Source organism: Passer montanus, unplaced genomic scaffold (assembly GCF_014805655.1).
Source record: "Passer montanus isolate IOZ18808 unplaced genomic scaffold, ASM1480565v1 scaffold25, whole genome shotgun sequence".
In the NCBI taxonomy this organism is placed as follows: Eukaryota; Metazoa; Chordata; class Aves; order Passeriformes; family Passeridae; genus Passer; species Passer montanus.
This window is the reverse complement of record NW_024367149.1, coordinates 11,392,900-11,416,700: the sequence shown is the minus strand read 5'-3', so window position 1 is coordinate 11,416,700 and position 23,801 is coordinate 11,392,900. Positions and strand designations below refer to the sequence as shown.

Below are 23,801 nucleotides of genomic sequence, written 5' to 3'. Positions count from 1 at the left end.
CTCAGAGCGAATCCATCCTGCCGAGCCCACCCTGTGGAAAGGCTCCCGCGGTCAGGAATGCAAATTCCTGCCCCACAAAAGGGAACAGTCACACAATGCCCACAAAGGTGAGCCAACCCTTTTATTGCCAAAATTCCCAATCCATCCGAAATTAGGGAAATCGTTTGGTTGCATTTATCCTAGCAATTTAATCACAAAACCTGGACAAAAGCTCCTGCAATTCCTCTATATCAGCTATTCCAGGGCGGTTTAGAAATCCTATTTTCAGCAGGAAAACTTTCAAAAGGACTTTAACAAATGGATTTGGGATGTCCTCTAGAGCTGTTCAAATGGAAAGTGCTGAGCTTGACAGAAACCCAGATTCCAACTTGGAATAATGATGGGAACATGAAGCAGCAAATGGAGCCAAGAGAGGAAAGTTTAGAATCTAAAAGCAATCCTAAACACAAGTGCGAGCACAGACTTTAAGGTGCAATTACATAACCTCAATATGCCCATGAAAAGCACAACACACATCCTTATTTTGCCATAAAATCCAGTTCCAGCACAGGAACACCCAAGGCTTTGCCTTCCTCCTCTCCCTCTGCATTGATTCCCTTGTTCTGGCACTTCACCCCAGTTCCAGTTTTGGATCTCACCTTGGAGCAGCCTCCTTGCAATCAGCTCTCTGATGGTTTCTTGGGACTTACCTCGAGCTTATGGGATCCTCTCCAGCTGTACAAATGCAGAGCACCCAAGGCTTTGCCTTCCTCCTCTCCCCCTGCATTGATTCCCTTGTTTTGGCACTTCACCCCAGTTCCAGTTTTGGATCTCACCTTGGAGCAGCCTCCTTGCAATCAGCTCTCTGATGGTTTCTTGGGACTTACCTCGAGCTTATGGGATCCTCTCCAGCTGTACAAATGCAGAGTGCTGAGCTTAACAGAAACCCAGATCCCAGCTTAGGAACATGAACCAGCAAACGGAGCTGAGAGTGGAGCATTTATAAACTAGAACCTAAAACTGACTCTAAACCCAAAGTTGAGAGCACAGAATTCAAGGTCACACCGATGTCACCTCAATACTCCTATGACAAGCAGGACACACATCCTTATTTTGCCATAAAATCCAATTCCAGCACAGGAAAACTCTCCTCCCCTCTGGATTGATTCCCTTGTTTTGGCACTTCACCCCAGTTCCAATTTCGGATCTCACCTCGGAGCAATCCCCTTGTAATCAGCTCTCTGATGGTTCATTGGGATTTATCTCCAGCTTAACTTTAGATCTCAATGAGGTTTTTTTCCAAGCCTTTTTCTCACACAGGGATGGGAAACATCCAGCAATCAGCTCTCTGATGGTTCACTGGGATTTATCTCCAGCTTAACTTTAGATCTCAATGAGGTTTTTTTCCAAGCCTCACACAGGGATGGCAAACATCCACAGAGTCAGAGCCTTTTCCTCAACCCTTTGTGGGAGAGATTAGCACCATCCTGAACTCATGTGCGAGAAAAGTTAGGAACACAAATCCTCTGGTTGAGACCGGAACCAGAAGTTTCAAGAGAGGTTTTTAACCAAGTAGAATTCCAAAAAAATATAAAAATAACTTATTTTATAAACTTGTATCCATGATACAACAACTCATAGACACTGATTAATCAGATTAATATATATAAGATAATTAGATGTGTGTTTATAATAAAAAAGAAGATGAAAAGCCAATTTGGAACCAAAAAACAAACAAACAAATCAATTAATTACCGACAGCAGAATAAAACGAGACTTACCAGTCGTGGTAGGTGGTGATGGCGATGCTGGGAGGGGGCAGCAGGGGCAGGGTGGTGGGCCTGCACACGATGTCCCTGTCGGGGGTCCTGGTGTCCCTGTCGGGGGTCCTGGCCCGCTCGCTCTGCCGCTGGGCCAGCGGGGGCAGCTGCAGGTTGCCCGAGCAGCAGCGGCGGCCCCTCCACAGGTCGATGCCCAGGGCGTGGCTGGAAGTGCTGTAGGATTTGCTGAGCCCACACTCCAGGTAATCCAGGGAGCTCTGCAACAGAGAGGCCTCTGAGATCCCTGAATCCTTGAAACAAAGCATTTCCTTTACGAGGGTAAAACACATTTGATTCTCCAGCCAGAACTATTCCAGGAGATGGGAATTCCACAGCTCCAGAACTAAATTCTGCACATTATTTCCTCTATGAGGATAAACCACACTCAATTCTCCAACCAGAACTATCCCACAACTCCAGAACTGAATTCTACAAAAGATTTCTTTCACAGGGATAAAACACAGTTCTCCAGCCAGAACTATCCCAGGAGAAGAGAACTCCACAGGTCCAGAACTAAATTATATAAATTATTTCCTCCACAGGGATGAAACTCAATTCCTCAGCCAGAACTATCCCAGGAGATAGGAACTGCACAAGTCCAGTACTAAACTCTACAAATTATTTCTTCTATGAGGGTAAACCACACTCAATTCTCCAACCAGAACTATCCCACCACTCCTGAAGAGAATTCTACAGAAGATTTCCTCCACAGGGATAAAACACAATTCTCCAGCCAGAACTATCCCAGGAGAACTCCACTGCTCCAGAACTAAATTCTGCAAATTATTTCCCCCACGTGGGTGAAACACACTCAATTCTCCAGCCAGAACTATCCCAGGAGAAGAGAACTCCACTGCTCCAGAACTAAATTCTGCAAATTATTTCCCCCACGTGGGTGAAACACACTCAATTCTCCAGCCAGAACTATCCCACGACTTCAGAACTGAATTCTGCAAACAAATCATTTCCTCCACAAGGATAAACCACACTCAATTCTCCAACCAGAACTATCCCACAACTCCAGAAGTGAATTCTACAAAAGATTTCCTCCACAGGGATAAAACACAGTTCTCCAGCCAGAACTATCCCAGGAGATGAGAACTCCACAAGTCCAGTACTAAACTCTACAAATTATTTCTTCCATGAGGATAAACCACACTCAATTCTCCAACCAGAACTATCCCACAACTCCAGAACTGAATTCTACAAAAGATTTCCTTCACAGGGATAAAACACAGTTCTCCAGCCAGAACTATCCCAGGAGATGAGAACTCCACTGCTCCAGAACTAAATTACACAAATTATTTCCTCCACAGGGATGAAACTCAATTCCTCAGCCAGAACTATCCCAGGAGATGAGAACTCCACTGCTCCAGAACTAAATTACACAAATTATTTCCTCCACAGGGATGAAACTCAATTCCTCAGCCAGAACTATCCCAGGAGATAGGAACTGCACAAGTCCAGTACTAAACTCTACAAATTATTTCTTCTATGAGGGTAAACCACACTCAATTCTCCAACCAGAACTATCCCACAACTCCTGAAGAGAATTCTACAGAAGATTTCCTCCACAGGGATAAAACACAGTTCTCCAGCCAGAACTATCCCAGGAGAAGAGAACTCCACTGCTCCAGAACTAAATTCTGCAAATTATTTCCCCCACGTGGGTGAAACACACTCAATTCTCCAGCCAGAACTATCCCACGACTTCAGAACTGAATTCTGCAAACAAATCATTTCCTCCACAAGGATAAACCACACTCAATTCTCCAGCCAGAACTATCCCAGGAGATGAGAACTCCACTGCTCCAGAACTAAATCCTACAGATTATTTCCTCCGTGAGGATAAACCACACTCAATTCTCCACCCAGAACTATCCCACAACTCCACAACAAAATTCTACAAACAAAGAACTTCTTCCACAAGATATTTACACATAAGAAGGTGAGATATATCCAGGGCAAATATTCCATAAATCCCAGCAGCACTCCCTGCTCCCTACCCACACCACACTGCCCAAAGACCACCAGAGCAAAAAAAACTGGATAAAACTCCTCCAAAGCTTTCCAGGACTTGAGTTGTTCATTTTTTAATGTGCAAATTTATTTCCTTCTTCCTATCTAAAAGTCCTCCAAGATTATCCATCAGCAATCAAAGCCAAACCAGTTTATATTTACCAAAGGAAACAAAATAAAATTTTTAGCTAATTTTCACAATGTAAAAAAAAAAAAAAAAAGGAAAGAAAAATAAGGAAAAATAAACCTTCAGCAGGAGCTCACCTCATCTGCAGTCACTGTCATGACACTTCTGCTTTTCTTCATTATCAAGTTTCAAGTGCAGCCCAGGATAAAAAACTTCAGGTAAACAGAATTTCTTCAGAGGGGCAACCTGAAAGAAAAAAATTTATATGTATTTTTATTTATAAACACTTGTAAATTATGCATTTATTTAATTCAATTTAAGTATATACATATAAAATTACATACATATAAAATTATATCTAATTATATATTCAGCAGGAGCTCACCTCATCTGCAGTCACTGTCATGACACTTCTGCTTTTCTTCATTATCAAGTTTCAAGTGCAGCCCAGGATAAAAAACTTCAGGTAAACAGAATTTCTTCAGAGGGGCAACCTGAAAGAAAAAAATTTATATGTATTTTTATTTATAAACACTTGTAAATTATGCATTTATTTAATTCAATTTAAGTATATACATATAAACATATAAAATTATATCTAATTATATATTGCTTATAGATTTAAAATTCATATCTATGAATATGTATGAGTTATTTAGATGTAATTATATATAATATATCTAATTATGTATATAAATATATAATATATATTATATAATTATGTCTATAAATTCTATACAGTTATATAGAAATTGTATATACATTTTAATGATATATAATACAATATATATTTCTATCAACATACTATTATGTATTAATTTATTTATTTATATTACTGATATTAACTATATGCCAATCACAATTTATATAAAATATCTATACGCCAATCACAATTTATATAAAAATATGTATGTATATGTCTATCTATCTATCTTGTATATACATTTTTGCATATTTTTGAATGCTAAACTGGGTTTAATAAGTAATAAGCCACTAAATTCCCAGCTGGTTTATTCCTGACTGCACATTTGGACAAAATTCTGGAACTTTTAAGGTTGGAGAAGATTTTGAAGCCCACCAAGTGCATCCCTGAAGCAGCCCCAGTGTCCCCAGTGATCCGTGTCCCCAGGTGCCACCCCACACCAGCGCTGCCCTCCTGCAGCTGTTTCCCACTCTCATCCCAAATTTTGCACAGCTCCAGGGGCACTTTTTGTGAGCACGAGGCTGCATCTCCTCAATCCTTGCTGATTTTCATGCAAACCATCTCCAGTCCGCTGCAAACCCTGCTGGGCACATTAAAAATGAACAACGCAAGCCCTGGAAAGGTTTGCAGGAGTTTTCCCCAGGGTTTTTGCTCCGGGCAGTGTGGTGTGGGCAGGGAGCAGGGAATGCTGCTGGGATTTATGGAATATTTGCTCTGGATCTCACCTTTTAGGATCTCTCAGTGTTTCAGCAGCTCAGCACCTGCTGTGGTGATGCATTCTTTATTTCATTATTACCCTAATCATCATTCCCTAAGAATTCAACTCCAGTTCCCATTCTCTGCTGGGGTTAGGGTCAGGATTAAGGTGAGGATTGGGATTAAGGTAGGACTTGCACAGCCCCCAGAGTGGGTTTAGGGTTAGGATCAGGGTTAGCTTTTGGGTTGGGGTTAGGACAGGACCTGCACAGCCTCAGGATTGCATTTAGGGTTACAGTTAGGACAGGACCTGCACAGCCTCAGGACGGGTTTATGATTAGGGTTAGGGTTAAGATTAAGGTTAGGGCATGGCCTGTACAGCCCCGAGTGGGTTTAAGGTTAGGATTAGGGGTAGGTTTGGTGCTGGTGTAAGGGCAGGACCTGCAGAACCCTCAGGGTGGGTTTAGGGTTAGGACTGGGGTTAGGGTCAAGATTAAGGTTAGGTCATGGCATGCACAGCGCCCAGGTTGGGGTTATACCCCAGAGAACTGCAAGGATTGTTAAAAACCCAAAATGTGGAAAAATCCCATCTCCACAAACCTCGGCTGGCCCTCATGCACAGCACATCCCGCAGTGAGGGAGCTCTGGGAATTATGGAATGCCAGCTTGGAGGGGCCCCCAGGATCTCCGGCTCCAGCCCTCCCTGGCTGGACAGGAGACCCAGCTCCCTCTGCTCCTGAACCTTTCCACGCTGGGAACCCTCTTCTTCCAGGGGAAATGATTCCAAATGTCCCTTTTTCCCACTGTGAAAATTCCCTCCAAGAGCCTTTGCCCTCTGAGCAGCTCCGAAGTTGTGCTCAAGCAGCAGAACCCAATTCCAGATGAAGCGGAACGATTTTATCAATCTTCAACAATGAGGAGAAATTAAAAGCCCTGTTATTAAAAGGATTAAATGATAAATCCCCAGATATCAATGTTAAATATGGCCACGACATGCACAGATAGGATAACATGGAATGACTGCTCACTGCCAGAAAAAAATACAAACCCCCTTTGTATGCCGACAAAATTCCTGGAAAAACCAAAAGGAAGCAGCAGAAAGAAGCAGATTTGTGTTTAATAAAGTCCCATTTGGGCTTAATAAAGCCCAGTTTGGGGTGTTTGTCACTGCCCTGATCTACAGGGATTGGGATCCCAGCACAAACTGGAGCTGCTTCCTGAAAATGTGGAATTTCACAAGGAAAGACAAAATAAAGAAACACCCACATAAATAAATAGCCAGAGCAACTCCTGAGAATCACGGAACCATCAAGGCCATAAAAGACCTTTAAGATCATCAATTCCAACCAGCACCACCTCCATATGCTGCACTGAACCTCAATCCACACGTTCTTTAGGGAAAAATCCAAAGGAATGAGAGTTTAAGAATATTTCCCAAATATTGCTGAGCTCCAGGACCAGGCTGGACAGCAGGAACTGGGATGTGGAGGGATGGACCAGGCTGACTGGAAGATCATTTCTGTGAAAACCTGACCCCTCTCACACCACAACTTTATCAATATTTATTGATTTGTCAAAGTTAATTTAAGCAGAACATGGATAATGATAAAATCCAGCTTTTGTTTTACGGGAATTGCAGTTCTGAGGCCTGAAGAAAACTCAACACTTCCTTTAGTCATGACTAAATTCCCATTAAAATCTGACTCATTCTTTCCTGTGCCTTCCCAGAAAAATCTGACACCTGGGATGAACATTTAAGGGGAGAATAAACCAGAGGAAAACACTCCAAAGAGGCTTCCTGGGAATTCTTTCCTCATGAACATTTTCTCATTGATGCAGACTTTTATTACAGTTACAGTATCCAAATCCTCCAAAAAAACCATGTATCCCAGAGGATTGGTTGGGATCAGGGAATGCTGAACGGCACCAAAGCTTTGCATTTGTCAATAAATTGTGAAAAAAATCAGTACTGCAGTTGGGTCTGATCCATTTTCCTGGAATATATCCCACGTGGAATATCAATTTCCTTTTTACATCAAGCTTCCACCTGAAGATTTTTGCGTTCCACGTGTTTCAAAGCTGGTGGGAAAGCACTTCAGCAATTCCAGAGGGATCCAGCCAGGGTATGAATTAAAGGGTTTCCAAGATGCAGCTGACAGTGAGGATAAAATCCCATGGATGCTCTGCTTTTCCTGATTTTCCTGCACACTGGTTACAAAAGATCTGCCAGCTCACCCCGTGTGAAATCCACCACTTACAGCAATTCCTAAAACACATCCTCACGTGCCAGTTCGGGGGGGTTTGGAATGAGACCCACGTTCCATCATGAGCTTTCCCACACATTTGGGTTTCTCCGTGGGCAGGGTTAGAGCCCCAGGGGGTGTGAGGAGCAGATGGATCCCCTCAGCCCTAAAGGATCCCCCTGCCCCACAAGCACAGCCAAGGCTGGCTCCCAATCCCATTTTCCCACTGCCTGGATGTAAGCAGTTTTGGGAAGCAGAGTTGTTTATCCAGCTCCTCTCAGCCTCCAAATCCAGTTCCTCCCACTTTTCATGGAGGCAGGACACAAACACAGAGTGAAACCCAAAACAAATCCCAGTGACATTTTGGTAACAGCACATCCTGCAGTCCCACACCTGCTTCTTCCTCCTTCCACTACAGCACCAGAGCAGGATTTTTCCTCCCAACAAAACGCTGATCCTGAAAATGCTCAGAGATAAACCCCAGGCCCCTGAATTGTGAATTACTGCAGAAGCTTTTCCAAGGAAAGGCATGAAGGAGATCATCTGATCCCACAGGGAATTACATCATTCGTGAGCTGGGATTCAAACTGGATTCTCCTCAAAATCCACGAGCACTTCACAGGGAGAGGCACCAACTCAGACAGGGTGACAGCCACCAAAAAAAAGTGACAATCTCAGGTCTGGCTCTCCCAGGAGGAACAGATGGGCTCCTGCTTCACATAAAATCACGGAGTGCTTTGGGCTGGAAGGGAGATTTAAATTCATCCCATCCCACCCCAGCATGGCCGGGGACACCTCCCACTGTCCCAGGCTGCTCCAGCCTGGCCTGGGACACTTCCAGGGATCCAGGGGCAGCCTCAGCTCCTCTGGGCAACGAGAAAGGAGGGAAAGGCTGGAACACTTCCAGATGGAGTCACTCCAACACCTCCCTGGGCAACTTATTCCAGTGCTTCACACCCTTCCAGGGATAATTTGTTCCCCAATATCCAACCTGAACCTCCCCTGGGGCTGCTCCCTCTCCTCCTGTCCCTGTTCCCTGTCCCAAATCCCTCCTGGCAGGAGCTGTGCAGAGCCACAAGGGCCCCTGAGCCTCCTTTGCTCCAGGCTCAGCCCCTTCCCAGCTCCTCAGGGATTCTCCAGCCCCTTCCCAGCTCCCTAGGGATTCTCCAGCCCCTTCCCAGCTCCCTAGGGATTCTCCAGCCCCTTCCCAGCTCCCTAGGGATTCTCCAGCCCCTTCCCAGCTCCCTAGGGATTCTCCAGCCCCTTCCCAGCTCCCTAGGGATTCTCCAGCCCCTTCCCAGCTCCCTAGGGATTCTCCAGCCCCTTCCCAGCTCCCTAGGGATTCTCCAGCCCCTTCCCAGCTCCCTCAGGGATTCGCCAGCCCCTTCCCAGCTCTCTCAGCCTCTCCTGCGACTCCAGACCATTCCCAGCTCCCTCAGCTGCTCCAGCCCTCCTTGGACACATCCCTAAGAATTTCCCCTTTTTATTACTTATTTGCTGAGGAAAATGTTGTTCTTTTCTGTGACCTTTTGCCGTTTCTTGTGAGCAGCAACAGCTCAAGTGCTCTGCGGAGCTTCTGGCAGCTCCGAGAAATTCCCTCCTCCTCAGAAAACCCAAGCTGTTCTCAAAAGTTGGGAAGATTTCACAGAGCTGTACAAAACATAAGCAAGGGCATCTATTAGCACTAATGGCTGGAACTTGGGAAAAGTGATTCAGAAAAGAGAGATTTCGTGGAATCATGGGTTGGGTTGAGCTGGGAGGAACCTTAGAGCTCAGTTCTAACTCCTGCCATGGGACACCTTCCTCTCTCCCAGGTGGCTTCCCAGAATTTTCCTGGAAAACCAACGGGAGACCACCAGTATCAGAAAGCTGGAGAAGGGATTTTCCCCCTTTGGCCTCTCCCAAGGCTGCCCTGAGCTTTGTCCTAATTGCCAGGCTGAGTTTAAAACCCAAATTTGCAGGTTTAAGCAATCAGACATTGGAATAAAGTCACAAATTTATCTCCAGGAATAAATCCAGCCGATTTTCCTACCAGTAAAAAAATGTTAAAAGCAGGATGATCTTTGTAGATGCTTGAGAAAATTCCAACCAAGTTGGGCACGGCCAAAAAATTATCTTTAAATAATGAATTAATATTAAAACTGTGCTTTAATTAGGAGGTTCCTTGCCAGGATATCAACAAGATTGCAAGGATTCCTCTTTCTCTGGAGTCTGTCCAAGCATTAAAGCTGGGAATGCCCCAGTCAGTCTGTGCCTGGAATTCCTGGATTTCCTGCAGAGGGGACAACCAGATTGGCATTTCTCTTCATTTCTTTCAGTTCCAATTTAAAAAAAAAATCCATATTTTGCCATCCTTAGGCCTGAGGCGCTCTGTGGAATTCCCATGAAACACAATTTTCAAATTTTCAAATTTTCACTGGTTTTTTTTGGTGATATTTTCCAAATTTTCACTGATTTATTTTTCTTGAATTTTCACCAGCCCATTTTTCACAGGAAACTTCCAGACAAACATTCACAGCTTGAGCAGAAAAAAATTTCCATTTTCCTGATTATGTCAGGGATTTTGAATCTTGTCTCTTTCTAAAAAGCTCATCTCCTATTGTGCAAAAATGAAGTGAAATTAACAATCAGCTCTGGCAGCTCCAGAAGATTCAGTTCAAGTGTTCCCCACATCAGGACTTCCAAGGTAATTAAGGGAAAAATGAGGCAGACTATTAAAAGATGCAATTTCTCTCCTTCTTGTTCCTTGAGCAAATTATTTGCAGAGCCTCCCACTCCTCGGGGCAGCTGAGCAGCTCTCAGAGATCAGAACTATTATCATTATTATCATTGTTATTATTATCATAATCACAATTATTACCATTCTTATCATCATCTTTTATTTTATAATGTATTTATTTTATTTTAGCATTATCAAAATTATTCTATTTTTTAAATTATCAATATTTCATCATCATCATCATCACCATCATCAATAATAATAATAATAATAATAATAATAATAATAATAATAATAATAATAATAATCATCATCATCATTGGCTTATAATAATAATAATAATAATAATAATAATAATAATAATAATAATTTAAAATTCACCAAACCCCTGAAAATTCAGCCAGACACTTTTAGGCTGATTTTTTCTAAATTACACTTGATGCTTCCCCGTGTTTTTATTGTCACCCCTAAGCTTTGCTGGCCTCCCAGAAAACAGGAATGCTGCAGATCCATTGGATTATTATGGGATAACCTCTGCAGAAATAAAGCAGCCTTTGCCTCCCGTCCCTCATTTACTCCCAAACTCTCCCTCAGGTTGAGTTTTAGAACCTTTTCTCCACAAGAAAAGGTTTGAAAATCCTCAGATCTCCTTCCGCAGGAGGTTTGCTGGGAAAAGCCAAATTGCCTGAAAAGAAGGAAATTTTCCCCATTTTTCTTTTGAGTTTTATTTCAGAGCCACAAAGCCACGCAATGACCCCAAGAACACCAAAACAGAACCGAGCCTACAAAGAGACCAACTCATCCTCCAGAAGTCTTGGAAAATAGAGAATATTCCCAACCTTGTCAGTTTTTCCTTTTGGAAAAAGGAATAAGAGTAATGGGGAAGATGAAATAAACACAGTGGGGAAGATTAAATCCTAAATTAGAGCAGCAACTTCATTTTTAGGCTTTTAAGTCCATTTTTTCAGGGTTTTCCAAGCTCAAAGCCCCTTGGGAAGTCCAGAAGAAGACCAGAATTCCATGAAGGAATTCCTGGCTGAATCTCCAAACACCTCAACCCCAAAATTCCATGTCTACAGAGCCAAAGATTGCACTAAAATTCTTTTTTTTTAAAGCCCATTTTTATGGGCTTTCCAAGCTCAACCTCCTGTGGGAACGCCACAAGAACATCAGAATTCCATCACAGAATTCCAGGCTGAAACCTCAAAGTCCTTAAACCCAAAATTCCATTTTGCAGAGCCAAAAATTGCCCCAAACCCATCTTTTTTAGGCTTTTAAATCCACTTTTTTAAGGAGAACCCTGAAGAACCGAAGGAAAGCTGAGAGCTGTAATGAAAGGCTTGGAGTAAGCTGGAAAAAATGAGCTTTACGGTCTCTTCCCACCCAAATCGTTCCAGGGTTCCAGGATTCCCACCAGAAAGCGGGAGGTGAGGATCTGGGCTCTCCAGGATGGAGCATCCTGGTTTTCTGTCCCAAAGAATCCTGCTTTTCTCCCATCCCCGATTCCCAAACACAACCATGGAGCAGCAGCCAAAACCAGCCCCAGGGCCTGAGGAACAACACCTTCCACGGCCAATTAGAACAAACACTTCCAATCAATTAGCCAGCTCTTCTGACCACAGAAAAATCCAAATAAAAAGGGAAAATGAGGATGTGTGCCACAAGAAATTCCTGCTGCTGTTTAAATCCTGCACTCCGTGTCCTCTCCTTCCCAGGAAAAGGATTCTGGAGCAGAGAAATTGCATTTTCCTCAATATTCATCCAAAACTGCAAAGCATGGCACTGGGAATATTAAACAGGACATGACAGCACTGTGGTCAATTCCAAATCTGATTTATCCCAGGTTTTTTTCCATGTTAGCAATTTCCAGACTGAAATTTCTGTCTGGCCATCCAATAAAAAAAAGGAAATTAAGGTTAAAGAAAAAGCATTTGGCATTCTGGAAATGCTCCTGCGTTTTCCACCAGCCACTTTCATATTTTATTTCAGATATTTGAAGTGGCATCTTGGACAGCACTAATTTATAACAGGAGATGAAAGGAGAAAAACCTGATTTAGAGGGACATTTCAGGCGTCTTACTCCAGGATTTTTCCTCAGAGCCAAAGCAGATGTTCCTGTTTCCTTACACTGTGGTTGTTTTCTTTCCTTCTGGATCTGATATTTTGCTTCTTGGGCAAATATTTGCATTATTATTGATGCCAGGCAGAATGATCAGCATTTTTTTTTTAATGACAAAGTGATTTAGCTCATTCTGCAATTTTCTGCCAAATGAAGAGCTCTGAAGTGAGGTGAAAGTGGCAATTCCAGCATTTTCTCCCAACTTCTCCCGGTAATTTCTTTCCCAGTTATCAAAAACCCCTTTAATTGCGAGGAGTGATCCTTGCACTGCCTCTTGCTGAACACTTTGGGAAGTTTTTATCCAATTCCATCACTTCAAAGGCTGCAATTAACCCTGTTCAGTAACCCCTGCTCCCAAAATCCCAGCGCTTCCCCCAAGAAATTCTCATTTCCCAGGGATCAGCTCCGTGCCAGGGTCCTTGGGTGACACCATAAAAAACATCTGCCTCTCCTGGTCAAATTAATCCATGCTGAGGCTGCAGAGGGAATAGAAAAAGTGGAAATTCTGAAATATTGGAATGTAGGAGGGTGCCAGGGTGTTCCAAGAGGAATCCCAACCTGGATCCATCCAGCCTCACCAGGAAAATCTCAATTCTGGGGAATGACTGTGACTGAAAATGCAAAAAGCTGCCAGAGGATGGAATTCTCTGGGATATTGAGGCATAAAAAATGCATTTCAAACTAATCCAGAGACTTTTCCACCCAAACCTGAGGCTGCTCGGAAAGACCCATGTCCCAACAACACCCAAATATTTTCTTTTTGGGCAACCAGAGCTGCAAATATAAAAATACAACACAAAAATTCTCCAAGTCGCAGGAACAACCCAACTTCTCCACAGGTTTTCCCATTTTATTCTTAGGATGTGTTTTCCTCGGACAAAAAATGCAGATTAAGAGGATGCACAGCTCCCAAATCCTGAAATCCCCACCCAGCTCCCTGAATTCCCAAAGGAGCAACAGGGGAGGAGTTTTCCAGCTCTCATTTTTTGACATTGCTGGAAAGCTAAAGGGCATTCCTGGGGAAAAAACCATTAGGATTTAATTGCTACATGGACTATTTGCGAAGACTTTTCCCAACTTTTCCAGGATCACAAGACATGCAGAGAGACAAGAGGGATGGGCTGAGCTGTTTTTCCTGCTCAGGGTTTGGAAGATCCTTGTCCATGGCCTTCCAGAGTTTCCCGGGAAGGGTGAGCAGGGAAAGGGAGGCTCCAGCTCTCCCTCCGTGGGCTCCCAGATCCCTTCCCCCAGAGCTGAGTCACTCGGATCATAAATTCCAACCTCACTTCCCAGTTACTATAACAACTTCATGGATTTCTTCTCATTATTAATTACACTCAGCCCTAATCTGCTGCTCCAGGATCAGGCACTCCAGGAGAGCTTCCCCTCTCCCTTCTCCCTTCTTCCTTCCAAAGGTTTTTCATTCCCAGCTCGCTCCCACATTCAGGTGCTCTCCTCATGAATCTGCTTCCACTGAGATAAGGAAATGCTGATATTCCTCCCTTTGAAAACTCAGAATAGAAGGAAATGGGTTTTTTTCCTCAAAACAAACAAGATGCCCAAAATAAAACTGCAAAATCTGGGCCCTCAGCTGTTTTCATGCAGCGAATGTGGAGCAGGGAACAGCTTGGAATATAATCCACCCCAGCATGGAGGGAATGAGCCCTCTGGAAGCAAAGCTGGAGCCAGAGCACAGGAGCAGCTGCAGTCTGATTTATTGGGGCTGAATCCTCGCGGTCTGAACGGGAAACCTCTGCTGCTGGAAAAGGCAACAAACTCCAGGCCAATGCCAGGGTCCCGAGGTGCTGGAGGGAGCACAATGAGCCCTTTTATTTTCCTCTGGATCAGCTTTGGAGCTGGAGAGCTGAAGGGACAATTCTACCCTAGAGAAGAGAGGGATTCCCTTTCCCTTTCCCTTTCCCTTTCCCTTTCCCTTTCCCTTTCCCTTTCCCTTTCCCTTTCCCCTTTCCCTTCACTTCCCCTTTTCCTTTCTTCCCCTTTTTCCTTCCCTTCCCTCATGGGATGGGATGGGGAAAATGGAAACGTTTTCTCAGCCTGGAGAGAGGGAAAGGGAGCAGGGAAGGGGAGCAGGGAAAGAGGGCAATTCCTGCTCCATTCCCACAGGGATCCAACAGTGCTGACCCCACGGAATCACAGAATTCCAGCCTGGCTTGGGTTGGGAAGGACTTTAAATCCCATCCCTGCCGTGGCAGGGACACCTCCCACTGTCCCAGGCTGCTCCAAGCCCTGTCCAGCCTGGCCTTGGACATTTCCAGGGATACAGGGGCAGCCAAAGATCCTCTGGAAAACCTCATCTTTACCCTCAGTGAGGAATTTCTTCCCCCTCACCACATCCCTGCCTCCCACCTGAATTCCCTCGGTTTGGGAACAGCCTGTGCCTCCTCCCAAATGACTGCAGGTCTCTGATGGAAGCTTTGGCAGATCCCCAGAGAATGTATATATGAAAATTCCAACATCACTTGATCCGTTTATTTTTAGGAATGTGTCTCCTGCTCGCTGAAAGAAAAAAGTCCCACTTCAAATAGCAGCCCAGAAAGATGGAAAGCGCTGGGTGCAGTGGGTAACCTGCACTTCCTGCGGCTGGAATGCTCAGGAATGAGGCACTCCTGCTCTTTTCCCCACTGAACCCCCCAGGTTCAGGCGGGGAATGCAGAACTGAGCTCCTCTGCAGAGCCATCAAAACACAGGATCACTTTAAGCCCCCCGCCAGATGGAGAACACTCCTTTCCCCTCCTCTGCAGGAAAAGGGAAGAGGATCCGAGCCCACAGAATTCCAACTGGGAAAGAAGCCCTCTCCAGATATTTTCTACTTTAAAAAATCATGGAAATGATGGTTTGATTCTATTTGCAGTGTGAAAACCCGCGCTGCTTTAGTCACCGAGTCACAGATAAACACAGGGGGAACATTTTTGCGCTGCCTTCAATTTTTTCCATCTCAAATGACAAATTTCCATGAATTCCATCCCTCTGATTAAAGGGCAGTTGTTACACACCTACAGATACCCTTTAAAAACCCACCAGTGCAACCACAATTCCTAAAAAAATTAGTGGAAGGGTGGATCTGAAATCCAAACCAAAGCAGCTGCAGGGTTCCCAGCATCAATCCAGCCTTGCTCCCAAGGACACAATATCAATAACAAAAACCAAAATAGCTTTGGTTTCCTGCAAAGTTAAAGAAAATCTGGTTTATCCAACTAAAATTGTAGGAATTGCTGTACTGGGAAGCTAATGGCCAGCACCAAACTGGTGTTGGATCCATGAGACAGCACAGGATGGACCAAAAAAAGGAATAATTCAACAACTCTGATGAGTAAACTGGGAAAAGGAATAGTCAGGAATAGCCAAGAATATTCCAACTTGATCATATGGTGAATTATGGGAAGGGAAAAGGGAATTTTGGGGGATTGGCTGCCATTCCACAACAGAATTTCTCCTGCTTGCTGCTGTTTTATGAACAAACAACCCCAAAAATGCTGCCTCAATTTCTCCAGCAAAATCCACACCAGGAACAGCTCAGGTCATGGAAAAAATCCAGTATTTCATCCAGGAAAACTCACCGAAGCTTCTTAAAAGTCAGGAAGAGTCTGCTCAGAGCTAAATCATTATTTTTTCATCATAAAGCTTCTCTGGTTTTCTACGAGTCTAAATAAATCCCTTATCCTGAACTCAGGAAATTCTTCCTGAATTTTCCTACGCGGTCCTGACTCAAGGAATTAATTACAATTATTTTACATTACAGGAGTCTTGCACTAAATATTTTTAAATATTCTTGCACTAAATATTTTGAGAGCGGGTGATTAAAAAACAAGTAAAGATGACAAGAACCATTTTTCCACTTATTTTCAGTGGCTGTGACCGGATTATTTTTCCTGTGTTTAAAACTAACTGGATTTCTGGGAATACAGCTCCAGAAGGAAATGAAGAATGAGGTGAAATAAATGTTTATTTTTATAGCTCTTCTGCCTGACTTCATTTGAACACTGCCTTGTTCTTGCTTTTCTGGGAAAAAGGCATGGAAATCTTTCTTTTTTTAATGGAATTGGTTCATCAATGATGACCCACAGGCTGGGAAAAACCCCACAATGTTCCCATGGCTCCTGCAGGAATAAGGAAAACGGGAAAACCATGGCCCCAGTCCTCCCCCAGAACTGCACACACACAAATAACACCTCAAACAATGCAAGCACAGGCAGAGATTTCATGGATTCCTCAGGAAAGTGCAGGGAAAGGGGCTTGGAATAGCAATTATGGGATGAATTCCAGAAAGGAAATGCAGAATTGAGAATTGAGTTCAGAGGAAAGAAAGAAGGCAAAGAAAAAGCCACACAAAACCAGCTGAGGAATATTCCCTTCTCCCAGCCTGGGAGCAACCAGAGGGAAAGGCATCCCAACAATTATTCTGGATGAACAGTAACAGTTACAGCAGGGGGAGACACTTCTGGAATTCCAACTGGGAAAGAAGCCCTCTCCAGATATTTTATCATTTAAAAAATCATGGAAATGGTGATTTGATTCTCTTTGTGTGAAAACCCTGCTGCTTTAGTCACCAAGTCACAGACAAACACAGGCGGAACATTTTTTGCCATGAGGAGCCTCTTTTGGAATTGTCTCAGACCAGAGCCTGCCATGGAATCCTTGGGATCAGCGGGATGCAGGAACCCCAGAGCTGCTGCTCCTGCCCTGGAACCCCCTCCTGGAGAGGCCTCTCTCCAAGGATCCTCTGGGACAGGCTCCCTGCTTTCCTCTGAGGATCCCAAAAGATCCACACAGAGCTTTTCTCAGAGGGAAGAGCAGCACCTCTGGAAGGAGCCGTGCTGGGAATCCAAGCTCTCCAAAGGATATCCCACATCCTGCTCTGCTCTCCCTGCCCTGTCCCTCATCACTGAGATCCTGGAGAAGGGGATGACAACCTGAGAAAAGCTCCCTGCTTTCCTCTGAGGATCCCAAAAGATCCACACAGAGCTTTTCTCAGAGGGAAGAGCAGCACCTCTGGAAGGAGCCGTGCTGGGAATCCAAGCTCTCCAAAGGATATCCCACATCCTGCTCTGCTCTCCCTGCCCTGTCCCTCATCATCCCTGCTCCTCTCTCCAAGGATCAGCTGGGACAAACTTCCTGCTCTTCCCGGGATCCCAAAAGATCCACACAGAGTTTTCCAGGGGTAAGAGCAGCACCTCTGGAAGGAGCCGTGCTGGGAATCCAAGCTCTCCAAAGGATATCCCACATCCTGCTCTGCTCCTGCCCAAGCTCACTTGTCCTGCAGCCCACAGGACAATGGCAATGCTGTGATATTCCTTGGCTAACCAACAGGGAAAGCTGAGGGGAAAATCCCAACAGGGAATCCCAGCATCACAGCAGGTTTTAATGGAAAACTGGTGTGAACTCCAGCTCATCTCCAATCCAAGGGGTTTTGCCCACTTGGCTCCAGCCCCACAACCCCCAGCAGCCATTCCCAGCTGGAACACGGAGAATGCTGTGCTGTTCCAGGGACACTTTTCCAATGTTAAATGGGATGTTTTTCCTTCCAGGCAGGAGGGGTTTAGCCCCGGCACCACAGCCCTGGGAGGTTCCTGATCAGTATTCCTGAGCACACTGGCATGCCGGGGATCTGCTGCTCCTGGAGCAGAATCCCACCAGACAGAGCAGCCTGGCCCTGAAGGTTTCCACACGTCTCACACTGATTTTCTCCTCAAGAGCTCTTGTGCTGCTGGATCATTTTCTGCTCTCGATTGAGCTGCTGCTTTCACAAACGGTGACAATCGAGGACAGCTCCTTTTGGATTCCTCCTTTTGGATTCCTCTCTCCCCCAAGTTCCTGCTCCCACTATTTATAAGCACCCTCGCAAGCGTCCCTGCTGCAAGGAGCTCCTCTGCAGATTTATCCCCCACATTTCCCAGGAGCTCTGGCAATCCCAGATTTTCTGTGCTGTTTATTCCAGTGGGATCCTGTCTGTGCCCTCCTCAAGCAATTGCTGAATTACAAAAGAGTGAATGGGACAAAAATCAATGGCAATAATTTATTTTTCCATCTGAGCACAGTCCTAATCCTTCCCCAAAGCTCAGGAGGGATTTATCCCTCGGTGCCCATCCTGCAGGCAGCAAATATTCAACCCAGATCCACGGGAGTGACTCAGAAGCTGAGCTTTGTTTAGCAACAACAAGGTTAGAGAAGGTTCTCCTCCATCAGGGGAAATTTCTCCCATTTTTTCTTTACATTTCAGATTTCAGACACCAAAGCCGATTCCTGCACATCAGTGAGAAAACTCCAAGTCTCAGACTCCTTCTGAGCTCCAGGCAGTGCCTTTATTTGCCTTAGCTCCCAGAAGAAACACAATTCCCTGGATGTGCCAGAGGCACCTGAGCTCACAGAGGAGCCCAGGCAGAAACAAAACTAAAAACCTGGTGCTTATTTACCCAAACAAAGGGTCAATGTCTTGTTTCCAGGTTCAGAACCACTGACATAAAAGCACAGCATCCAAAAGAATCCTGAGGAGCAAATCCTCTGGCAGCCCCACTCAGCTTCCCTGTGCCAAAAACACTCGGGGATTGCTGTCCCTACAGCAGGCAGAGATTCCCTCTGTGTTTAGGAGAGCTCAGGGAAATTCTCTGGCTTATAAACCCCCCTGGCATCAGTTTATTCTCTGTTCCCTCTCCGCTGTGCTTCCCTGGCTCTCTGGAGTCTCCAAGGCTGGATTGTTTCCTTGGATTTATTTTAGCTGACCTCTCTTTCCCCTCTTCTCTCTTCCCACACCTTCGCTTGCAGCACAGCAAGCTCTGCCCTGAACAGTGAAAAAAAATTTCCTTTTATTGCCAGCACTCCGTGTCCTACTTCCTTCAGGCCAGGAGGGCTTGGATGAGGAAGGGAGCAGCACCTGGAGCAGAGTTTTGTGTGCTCACCGTGTCCCCTGGTCCTGAGCTGCTCCCCAACACCTCCTGCACCGGAGGCAAAGCCTGCGCCAGGATCAGCAGCTGCTCCCACCAAATCTGCTGCCAAAATCAGGTCAGACGTGGGGTATTATCCCCCAGCAAATTAATTACAGAGCAAACGAGGCTGAGTTAACTCTTTAACAGCTCAGTGGAACGCTCTCAACAGCTGTCTGCAAAGGAATATTCCAAATATTCCCCAGAAATGCCATCTCATCCATCGGAACAGAGCCCAGCTCTCCACAGAACACAGAGCCACAGGGGAGGTTTTCCACCCTGAGACATGGGGGCAGAAAAATCTGCCAGTTATAGAGGCTTTTTCCACACATCAATTCCCTTCCAGGACACTCCAAAAAATGAGGGGACACCGGTGCCCTCAACTGCTCTGACATGGAGGATCGTGGGGCTTCTGCTGCTTTTCTGTCACCAGAAATTAACCTCATTTATCCATGAAATACTGGCATTTCCTCACTTCTCCTGCAGTCCACCGGACAACGGGAATGCTGAGACATTCCTTGGGTAACCAGCAGGGAAAGCTGAGGGGAAAATCCCAACAGGGAATCCCAGAAGCACAGCAGGTTTTAATGGAAAACTGGGTCTGACCTCCAGTCCAAAGGGGTTTTGCCCACTTGGCTCCAGCCCCCACAGTTTAAAAACCTTAATTCAGCATTTTCCCAGTGTTCAGGCCTGAACACTTTTTATAATTTTGCTCTATAAAATATCTCACTCTATGCAATATCTTTGCTCCACGCTGTCCCAATTCCCAGCCTGTATTTTCAGCACCACCGAGATTGTCCTTAACTTCTCCCAGGCCCTGGATCTGCCTTGGTTCCACTGCATTCCCATCGGTAAAAATATCCACAACGCTCTTGGCTTCCAGAGAGGAGAGAAATTCAGGAAAGAAAATGGATGGAGGAAAGAAAAAAATCCCACGATCCACGCACAAAACCCCACATGGACAGACAGAAAAGGGAGAAACAAAGACCAAAAAAAGGGAATTTTCTGGATTTTCCTCCCCTGAGTTCTTTATAAACAAAGTGTATCCTTAAGTGGCCAAACATGAGGAAAAGCCGAACTCAGGGTGCACAAAATGACATTTTTTAAGCACCTGAATAAGCACGGATTTAACCCAGCCTCATCCTCTAATCTATTTTCTCATCACTGCCAGCAGTGCCAGATGCTGCAGCAGACAGTGCAGGAATTCCACTGGAGGCAGACAGGGAATAATCTGCTCTCCCAGGAAGTTCCCTCTTATCTCTCAGCCTGGATAAAATACAAAGGATAAACCATTTTATCTTTTCTTTATTACTCTCATAAATTGTCTTTTTCCATCTGCAAAGTTTCTCAGACTTCTGGAGACCTCTGTGATTGGCAGGAATTACTTTGCCATGTTTTGTGCTCCAAGAACACTGGCAAATGGACCCTTGGTCCAATTAGACATCTAATGAAAAATCAAGTTAAAAATTAAATTCAAAGGCTTGGATTTTTCAATTTTTCTGCATAACCAACAGAAAAGTTCTTCATTTACTTTCTCTGTACCATTCATCAAACTCTTTCTAAGATTTAAACCTGAATAATGGATAGATCCTTGAATTATTTGGGCTATGAAGGGCTCACAGATGAATGGAACAGCCAGAGATGTAACAGGAAGCACAGCCAGGCTTTCCCTGCATGTTTTAGCACAACAGGATGGTACCAATTTGCTCATTTTTTGTAAAAACAAGCTTGAAGCTGAGAGCTGTTTTCACAATTAAAGAATTCAGCTGAAATTCACCTACCCCAGCTCAAGCATCCCCCTGCATCGCCTGAAAGCAAAACACTGCAGCAGCAAGGAGCCCAAAGTGAAACCGTCACATTATTTTCATTCTCCAAACTGAGGGAAAAGGGGAAAAAAAAAACCCCATAGCATGAGTTATAACAGGTTAACATCCTTTTCCTTCAAAGCAGTATTTCATACAAATATTCACTCATCTGTTTGCAACAGGCATCAAGTTTAAGGGAGTTTTTTTCACCTCATTATTTGTCCTACACCTTCCCAGTGTTTTCTTTTTGGTTTTTTTTTCCCCATCTGCCAAGGCTGTATTTATCCCACTGCCATAATTATCCCATTTTATTTGCTGAGGGAACCGTATAAAGACTGAAAATTGGAATGACTGGCACTTAATTTAAAGGAATAAAGGTGTTTCCAAGCACTGTTTTGCCACTATTGTTCCCAAATGTTTAAAACTCCCCCCATTTCTCCAGGGACAGCTCCACGTGGATCATTCCAAGGAAAGGATTTTTGGATGAAACAAACCATTCCAATTAAAAGCTGCCATTTTAGGCAGGATTTCCCAGCTCTATCCGTGGCTATCCATTTCAAATATGGAAATTCCAGGGATTTGGTTGGAATGACTCTCTAAAGGAGCCCTGTGTTCCCAGAGACGATTACTCAGCTAATCTGGGTTAAGCTTCCTGATGGATAAATCAGGATTTGAATGCTGAATAAGGAGAGGTTTCCATGTGACGTGGGAAGAGCTGGGAAGTAAATAAAGAAATGGTGGAGAAAAACCCGAGTATGTTTTTGGAGAAAAAAGCCAAAAAGGCTCAATATCATCCTTTACTTCAGCTTCACATTAAGGCATTGCACTAAAAAAATATTTCCTGGAATATAAAATGTCCAAAAACAAGAATAAAGTCGGATACAGCTGTACCTGGAGCACCTGAGCAAGGAAACATTAAAACAGATGAGATGACAAGAGAAACAGAGAATTCCAATGAATGATCTGCCAGGAAAAGCACTTGTTGTGCTAACAAGCTTTTATTCCAGATGATTTATAGATCACAGATTTGTTCAGAACCTTTTTAACCATCAGCTCCCTCTGTGGAGCTAATAATGAGGGACACTACAAACGAGCATCTCTCCCACAGTGGCCTGAAAAAGTTCCCTGTTTCACTGGATTTATGACCTGCAAATGCAATTATTCAGCTTATTCGCTGCTGCTTCTCATGGACACCTGGATTCCAGAGGCAAAAAACAAAAGGCATTGCATGGATTCTGCTGGAAAGAGTCTCACACAAGAGAGATCTACCGGGAATTCTCTCTTCGGTGGAGGATCTCTTGGGATGTTTCCTGTGGCAACAGATGCTGAGCATCACACAAAACAACTCGGTGCCCTCGTGGCTCCATCGCAGCCCCAGAGATCACAGCAAGCACCTCGTTTCCCAGCAGAGCTGATTTATAACTCTCCGACCTCCACCCGAGGAGGGCAAAGGAACAACTGCCAGACCCTCTCTGAACTCGCAACGCCCACCAGGCTCCGAGCTGGGAAAAGGAGGCTCAGGAAAAACAAACTGACTCAAAGCACATGGCAGGGAAATGCTGCAGAGGAAATGTCTCCGGCACGGGAGCACCGGGAGGGCTCATCCCGCCCGGAGTGCCGCGGACCCGGGCTGCACACGGCCGAGGAGCTTCGGGATGGGGCTGGGCTGGCTCAGCCCGGCAGGGCAGCCCCATCCCAGGGGCAAATCCCGGGAATGCGGTCCTAGGGAACACGAGGGCCGGCATAAAACGAGCGACTCCGACAGAAATTCGAGGCGGAAAGAATACAGGGAGAAATAGAAGGGAAATGAACATACGCATGGGATACCTACAAGGCGCAGCGGGCGCAGAAATAAAGTAATTTAAAAAAACGATTCAAGTGTACATCTGCTCTGTGGCAAACCGCAACCCTTGTTTGTTGGGTTTTTTCCTCTCTTAAGGCCATGTGATTCCCCACGACAAAACTTAACCGGGGCCACGCAAACACCCCACAGGCGCCTCGGTCCTGGGGCTCCATGGGGCTCGGAGCGGGACCCACCGGGGCGCCCTCACGGCAGGGCCGGGCCGGGCCGGGCCGGGTCCCCTCACAGCCCGGTGCCGCCTCAGCCCCGGCCCCGGGCGGCGGCCGCGGCCCCTCGGCCGGGCAGCGCTTACCTCCGGCGGCGGCGGCGGCTCCGGGGGCTCCCCGCAGGTTCCTCTCCGGTTCTCCTCCGGTTCTCCTCCGGTTCTCCTCACGCTCCCCTCAGGTTTCCGCCCTCAGCGCTCCATGGCCCCGGCGCTGGCGGCGGAGCGGCGGCCGCGCTTCCCCAGCGCTGCGGAGCGAGCGGGGCCGGCCCCGCGGGGAGCGCCGGCGGCTCGGCTCGGCTCGGCTCCTTCCCTTCGCTCCCCGCTCCTCTCCTTCCCTTCCTTTCCCTCTCCTTCCCTCCCTTTCCCTCTCCTTCCTTTGCTTTCCCTCTCCTTCCCTTCCTCTCCCTTTCCGCCCCTTCCTTTCCCTCTCCCGCTCCTCTCCGCTCTGCTCCTTCCTTCCCGTTCCCTCAGCGCTCGGCTCCGCTCTCCCCTCCCGGCTCCGTCCGTCCCGCCCCGCTCCGTCCGTCCCTCCCCCGCCGCAGCCCCGGCCCCGCGTCCTCCCCGGCC

The 23,801-nt window shown here is 45.7% G+C and overlaps 1 protein-coding gene across 2 annotated transcripts in view; it reads right to left on the bottom strand.

Moving 5' to 3' along the window:
• Positions 1 to 23,541, bottom strand: part of PDE4B (phosphodiesterase 4B) — a 171,357-nt gene extending 147,816 nt beyond the window's left edge. Inside the window, exons 1-3 of one of the 2 annotated variants that reach the window (XM_039711700.1) lie at positions 23,322 to 23,541; positions 4,331 to 4,439; positions 1,761 to 2,017 (exon numbers count right to left, since the gene is read on the bottom strand). In XM_039711700.1, the coding sequence (XP_039567634.1) occupies positions 1,761 to 2,017; positions 4,331 to 4,372 (299 nt within the window). In that variant the 5' untranslated portion in view covers positions 4,373 to 4,439; positions 23,322 to 23,541. Of the gene's footprint in view, positions 1 to 1,760; positions 2,018 to 4,082; positions 4,194 to 4,330; positions 4,440 to 23,321 lie in introns of those variants that run through there. The other variant, XM_039711699.1, reaches the window with a different exon arrangement.
• Between the last annotated feature and the right edge of the window lie 260 nt (positions 23,542 to 23,801).